We start from the raw sequence: 7,365 nt of genomic DNA on the forward strand, positions 1-7,365 counted from the left end.
ATCATTAGATACTCCCTTGGTTTTAAATATATGTTTTTTTTAAATCACTAGAGACTATATACAAAGCAAAACAAATAATTATACATTTTAAAATATATCTATATATGTAATTTGTTAATTAATGAAACATGTACAAAGACTTATATTTAGAAACGAATGAAATACATCGTATAACATGACTAGATACATTCATATCTAGACAAATCTAAAACAAGAATTTTAGGATGAAGGGAGTATTAATTTAATATTATAGACATAAATAGTTTTCTTTATAAAGTTTGTAATGTTTGATTTAAAAAAATATATTTATATGCACTACATTATAAAACAAAAGAAAGTAATACTACATGATAACCTTTCTTTCGACAAAAGAAACACAATGAACCATCCATCGATGAAGACGACTCAATCAGCTGAGGGGGTGTTTGTTTACAGAGACTTTTTGGTGTAAGGACTAAAAAAGTTCCTTTTAGTCCCATCTAAACCAAACATGAGAGACTTTTAGGGATTAAAAGTGGGCATTTAGGACTAAAGAAAGAACTCCCTAAGAAAGAGTCTTTTTAGGATTTTCTCAGACTTTTTCAACAATGGCCCTGCTTTTAACATGTCATTTAATAACCTTTTATCCATTAGTAAGGGTAATATGATCTTTTAGCATGTCATTTAATAACCTGTAGTTTATGTTTAATCCTAAAACCAAACAGATAGTAACTAAAGACTTTTTAATTAAAACTAAAAAAATCCTAAAACTTTTAAAACAAATAGTACCTAAGTTTCATTTCAACTCTAGCAGACCCCGCATCCGCCCCCGACCCGTAAAATAACCGTCAAAATGCGGGTCGGGACGGAAAAGCGTGCCCGATCAGACCCCACATCCCGCCCCGGCCCGCAAAAATTTTTAGGGGGCGTAGCAAATTCCCGACCCCAACCTGGGAAAATGCGGGTTTCCCCTTCGCGGCTGCGGTGCCGTGCATCACAGAAAAACAGTTGGCGGGAGGGACATTTCAGCCCGCGCTATTTTCCCCCTCATTCCGCCGCCGCCCCGCCCTTGCTTCCGCCCGCCCACCGCCCCGCCCTTGCTTCCGCCCGCCCGCCGCCCCGCCCTTGCTTCCGCCCGCCCGCCGCCGGCGATTTCGGCCATATCTGCAGGCGAGCCGCTGCACCGCCCCTCCGGATCCGGCGAGAAGAGCCGCCGCCGGGGATCGACCACCGCCTCGTCGTCGCCGCCAGTTAGTACCTTTTTTGTGGTTCCTGCTATCCTCCCGCCAACTGCCCGAGAAGATGGAGTTGACCCCGTGCGAGAAGTTCCTACTATCCGATTCGTCCGGTTCGCACGGCTCGGATGTTGAGACCATGCTTGCGACCTTTCATCAGCAAACATTAGTCATGGCGCTTGCCGTGAAGGAGCATGAAGACAGAAACTGGAAGAGGAGGAGAGGATCGACTGTCGCGCGTTTGTGCATTCCTCGGAATCGCCATCTTGGAAACGAGATGTTGATGCAAGACTATTTCACGGAGAATCCTACATATCCTCCACACCTCTTCCGGAGAAGGAATCGAATGCACTGACCCCTCTTTGTGAAAATTGTTCAAGCTTGCGAGGAAAATTGCCGGTATTTTACTCAAAGAAGAAATGTCGCGGGCTTAAAGAAATTTAGTGCATATCAAAAAATCTCCGCAGCTATGCGGGTGATTGCATATGGCGTTCCGGCTGACTATGCCGATGAGTACCTTCGCATTGGTGAAGATACCACAATTGAGTCTGTGCATAGATTTGCGAAAGTGATCATCCGTCTCTTCGGTCCTGAGTATCTTCGGGCACCCAATGAAGATGACATAAAGAAATTGATGACATCTAATGTTGTATTTGATATTTACGGACTGATGATATGCGGGAAGCAGCGGTGCAAAAAGCAGACCCCGCAAAGCCGACCTGTAAAAAAATATATTTCGTGAATATACTTTTTTACGGATCCGTTTGGGGGTCTGCATCTGTGCTAGCCCGGATTAGCCCGCAAAAGCTGTTTTCCACGACCTGCAAACGCGTTTTACGGGCCGTCGGGACGCGGGTATGCTAGAGTTGCTCTTACCACACATGCCTAAAAATTGACCAAGACCTAGAACTGGAAGGCGTGTTTCACTTCTCCTCGTCAATCGGAATAACACCTGAAACAAGGCGAAGGATATGGACCGGAAAGAAAAAAAATACATGCGAGGGACCTACATCCAAATTGAGAAACTAGGAGTGTCCTTATCCGCAAAAGCCTCGGGTCGCGTTAAGCCAAAGCGGTTCATAAGAAACGCACATCCACCTCCCCTGTTTCTCCAGCTTCGAGCTTTTCCGACGAGAGGAAGGAAGGAAAGCAGAGGAGAGAGCAGTTGCGCGGGAGACTGCGAGGGGCCGCCGCCATGGAGAACGAGTTCCAGGTACGGGGATCCCTCCTTCCCAGTCCTACTCCGCGCTCCTGCTCCCGCCCTAAGATTTAGAGGGGTCGCCGCGTCTAGGCAGAGGAAGATTCCTTCGTTTCGGGGCGCGATTCGCCGATGTTTTCCTTGATTTTGATAGGCTCGGTACAAGGGTTTGGGTAGGAATAGGCGATTGAAGCACATGCATAGTCGAACGCGAGAAGGTGGGACTGGGATCTCCCCCTCCCTCCAGAGATTGGGGGTCAGCAGATTTTTGGATGGAGGCCATGCATGTGAATCTTCAGGTTACTGGGTTAGATGTATGCTCTTCAATTAACTGATTTCCGGCTCAGATTCAATACTGAGGATTTTGTAGCATCAGCCTTCCTTCTCCTGCTGGAGTACACCAGTACCCACAGATGAACATATTGAGATGGACAAACCTTCAGTGATGTGAACGTGAAGCTTTTAGCAAAGCTCCTTTAACTAGTCATACTTCTCATGGCATGAAATGGGCATTGATGGTAACAGTCCTTGTTTATCAGAGTGTTCTGCGCTAGCACTGTCACATACTACAAATCTTTCAACCCTTCTTCTGTCGATGATAGCAAAGTAGGAAGGAAGGCCTCTTCAAACATGTTGGCGCTTGGGTGCTTGATGTATTCTCATGCAACAACTGTATGAATACTGGTTTAGCCATTTCCCCCTACATCCACTCGTTGTAGAGTTGTTGTTCTGTCTAGTGCACTGTAAATTGCGTTGATTTTGTAACTAAGTCGGCTGCTGTTACGAGAAATTCCATGTATTGCTGAGGCTGCCGCCACCACTACATAGTCAGAAGAGAAGCAGAAAATCCCATGGTTTGCAAGAACGTTGACCTGTATCACACGCCTAATCCTCTGTACTGTATCTATCTATGTGTTACCCCACCCCCACCCAAATGGCAAGGCTGTATGTACATGAGTAAAGATTTATGATCTGTACACTTCTTCAGCTAGGTGTAATGAAGGAAGGTCCATGTAAACTGTTGTAGATGTTTACAGCTAATTCATGTTATAATTAACTTCCTGCATAATTGTAATACAATATCTTTTGCGTGGCCATTGCTTACTTAGGATGGCAAGGAGCAGGTCATCCAAGCATGGTACATGGATGACAGTGAAGAGGACCAGAGGCTTCCTCATCACCGTGAGCCCAAAGAGTTCATTCCTCTTGCAAAACTTTCAGGTCTGTGCATTTTCTGCTCAAATCATTTAATCTAGTACTTCCTCCGATCCATATTAATTGTCGCTGACTTGCTAAAGTTGTACTAAGTCAGCAACAATTAAGGCTGCCTGTAGTGGGGAGTATCATATACTCCCTCCTTTCCGGTTTATAGGGCTCAAATCTGAAATCTCATCAACCAAGGTGAATTGTGAGTGGATGGCACTAGTTTTAACTAGCCAATGAAATATTTCTCACATATTCAATTTCCAAGGCAATAAATGTAGCATCTTCTTTCTCATTGGACTTGCATGATGGATGTAAAAAACGATGCATGCATAGCCACTCATCTCTTTTCTCTAAACTCTATGAATTAAATATGGTATGGGACTCAAAGCACTTTAACTCAATTAGACTCAAAATGAGCCTAATATAATGGAAATCTGAAATTTTTGAGATGAGCCCTATAAACCGAAAAGGAGGGAGTAGTAATATCATGCATATGATACTAGTGTATGATACTACCTCCGTAGTGCATAGTATCATAAACTAGTATTATAGGTAGTCTAATTTATTGCCATGCATGACACATACTTCCTCCGTTCCTAAATATAACTCTTTTAGGAGATTTCACCAGGGGACTACATACGAAGCAAAATGAGTGAATCTATACTCTAAAGTATGTCTATATACATCCGTATGTAGTCCCCTAATAGAATCTCCAGAAAGACTTATATTTAGGAACGAAGGGAGTAGTAGCATAGAATTTATTATGATACGGTATCATAATATGATATTCAACTCACTCTTTCTTCATTTAATTCTACGCCACCTCATCAAAATTACTTAGTTGGCATGCATGATACTAGTCATGATACTCCCATTGCGAGCAGCCTAATATGGATTGGTGGGAGTAGTATATTTGTTTTTGAACTGTAATAAAACTAGTGCTGGTAAGCCTGCTGGATGCTAAAAATTGTGCATATTTTAAATGCCCAGAATTAGGTGTTGTAAGCTGGAACCTAAATGCTGATAACTGGGAGAAAGATGAGAATCTCAAGAAAATCCGTGAGGCCAGGGGATACTCTTATGTGGTTTGTCACCGATCCTTTTTGGCTACTTATTGTTGTGTGTTTCCATTTTGATTGGCAAGCATAAAACATATAGAAGTGGTAGAAACAAACATGTGTGGCAGACAAATTTTATCTTTCCTTCTGCAGGACATTTGCGATGTATGTCCGGAGAAGTTGCCAAACTACGAGGCCAAGCTGAAGAATTTCTTTGAAGAACACTTGCATACTGATGAAGAGATACGCTATTGTCTTGAGGGCAGTGGTAGGCCCTTTCTTTATCTTCTTTGAGGCATTTTGGATGAGGAAGCTATAAAATGTTTTATTTCCAATAATAATCATGGTGACATTATTTTTATAGCCTGCTTTACCTATTTGTTTTCTTATATTGTCCAGGATACTTTGATGTGAGGGACCAAAACGAACAGTGGATCCGTATAGCAGTTAAGAAAGGCGGCATGATTGTTTTGCCTGCAGGAATGTATCACCGCTTTACATTGGATAGTGACAACTACATCAAGGTATCTTTTAACTTTCTGCTTTTGCTCCCACCATGAAGTGTTGGTCTCCTTAGAACTTGCATATACTGAATGGATTAAAATGACTGAACTCTGCATTCATTTGTCAAGTCGCGTGTAATTTACTTTTGTGAACGAATCAGTAATAGCTTTCAATAATTTGAATTCGACAACAGTGTTACTTATATTTAGTCTCACTGCACATAATTCTAAATACGTGGTTATCTTTCTAGTTTTTATAACAACAATTACTGCTGTGTCTTGTACCATCTTTGTGAAGTTAACTACCAGCCAAGTCCTATCATTGATCATATATTCATATCACAAAGATATTTTCCTTTTCCATACTCCATCCAATAAGGAACATCATTCTGACCTCCGAAACTTATGTTTTTCTTACTATGCTGTGCAGGCAATGCGGCTCTTTGTGGGAGAGCCCATCTGGACGCCGTACAATCGCCCCCATGACCATCTCCCAGCTAGGTACTTTCCACTTTTCCAGAGTCTTCAGATCTCTTCTATGCCTATATTTCTCCATTTCCCTTATAACCTCCCACTATTCTCCCTCCTCTTACCTGATGTAACCGCGGCATGATTTCAGAAAGGAGTATGTCGACAAGATTATCAACAGAGGTGGGAGCCAAACCGTCGAGGCTCGTTGATGGCTTCTACAGTGTTCCGCAACGAGTGACTCTTCTGTATGTATCTACATATCACACCAAAAGTTACTGAATAAGATGTGTGTGATTGGCTTTCGCGGTGTACTCGTACCAGCATCGATCATGTATCACTTGTGTGGTAGTCTGCACCGTTACCCGCTCGAAATCTTTCCTGAAACTTCTTCGCCCGGCAATGATGCCTGTATTGAATAATAATGATCCAGTGTCAGCAACGGTGTAACGAAAACAGATGCATGCTCGTCTAAATCTGTGAGAAATGTTGTGCCATTATTGGCTGAAAGCTATGCATGTGTGCATGATCATCGTCCTATCAAATCATGTGTTAAGTACGTTTCGCGGTTCACATGCTGACCTTTGTCACGTCGTATTCAGAGGGATGACTGAATCTTGGCGATTGTACTGTGATTGACGAGTTTGTTTGTACGCACGGCTATGGACGTTCGTATTTACAGCGGGTTGTACGGAGCAGGGAAGCTGCTAGAGCAAATTGTACTGTGAGTCGTACTATGAGTATGACTGAACACGTTTCTGTCCATTTCTAGAGCCGACTTCCGGCACTGGTTCCCTGTCCCCTCCGTCAAGAACAGTTCCCAAGCATTCCCCCCATGAACCATCATGATCATGTCTCTTTATTTTTATTTCTTTTGTTGTGTAGATGCAGTCATGCAGAGGCTGGTTCGGTTGATGTCACCCAATGTTGTGCACGCCAAGGTGATTTTTTTTTCGAGATAAAGGGAGTTTATTAAGATGTCACAGTGTTACAGTCGAAAGACCACAAACCCTCAATACAAGGTGGAACCGAACGCAACCACACAGCTATAGTTCGCTCAGAACGGCTATAATTGGCCAACCGATCGGCAACTCTATTCTGAGTGCGATAAATTTTCTGAGGTACAAACTCCCTATTACTCATCAACTCCTTAATCTCTCGGACCAAATGACCATAAGTTGAGCGAGTTAAAGCATTGCTCGATAGGCTCGCTAAGGCTTCTAAAGAATCCGACTGGACGACGACTGGAAGATCCGTGTGTTGGATTGCCAAGGCCATACCTTGCATCAGCGCATGAATTTCAGCTTCCAGGGCATCGTTGCAATAAAACAGGACCCGGTATGCAGCAAAAATGATCTGCCCTCATGATCTCGCAGAACCATACCGGCGGCCGCCGAGCTATCTGTCTCCTGAAATGATCCATCAACTGACAGAGCAGCATATCCTGGACTCGGCGCCGACCAAGTCAAGGAAGGAGCCTCCCTCCTGGGCAGAACTATCTGAGTTGCCGAAGATGGCATTTTACCTTTCAGAATTTCATCCACCGAACAACGTCCTGCTAACTTAATGGATTTATAATAACTGTCCAGGAATTCCACCGTAGAAGAAACTGGCGGTATCTCCTTACCATGAGTTTGGTCGTTGCGTAGCTGCCAAATGTGCCATACTAGCATGATAATCATGTCACGCACATCATCCGAACACCTGTATAAGAGGTG

General features: G+C 43.3%; 1 protein-coding gene across 1 annotated transcript; it reads left to right on the top strand.

Moving 5' to 3' along the window:
- The first annotated feature begins 2,288 nt into the window (after positions 1 to 2,288).
- LOC123449509 (1,2-dihydroxy-3-keto-5-methylthiopentene dioxygenase 2) lies at positions 2,289 to 6,161 on the top strand. Its single transcript, XM_045126754.1, has 7 exons — positions 2,289 to 2,427; positions 3,522 to 3,633; positions 4,609 to 4,703; positions 4,830 to 4,944; positions 5,076 to 5,200; positions 5,610 to 5,680; positions 5,799 to 6,161. The coding sequence occupies exons 1-7, from the start codon at positions 2,410 to 2,412 to the stop codon at positions 5,857 to 5,859; spliced, it is 597 nt and encodes a 198-aa protein (XP_044982689.1). The 5' UTR covers positions 2,289 to 2,409; the 3' UTR covers positions 5,860 to 6,161.
- The last annotated feature ends 1,204 nt before the right edge of the window (positions 6,162 to 7,365 follow it).

This window comes from Hordeum vulgare, chromosome 4H, assembly GCF_904849725.1.
Source record: "Hordeum vulgare subsp. vulgare chromosome 4H, MorexV3_pseudomolecules_assembly, whole genome shotgun sequence".
In the NCBI taxonomy this organism is placed as follows: domain Eukaryota; kingdom Viridiplantae; phylum Streptophyta; class Magnoliopsida; order Poales; family Poaceae; genus Hordeum; species Hordeum vulgare.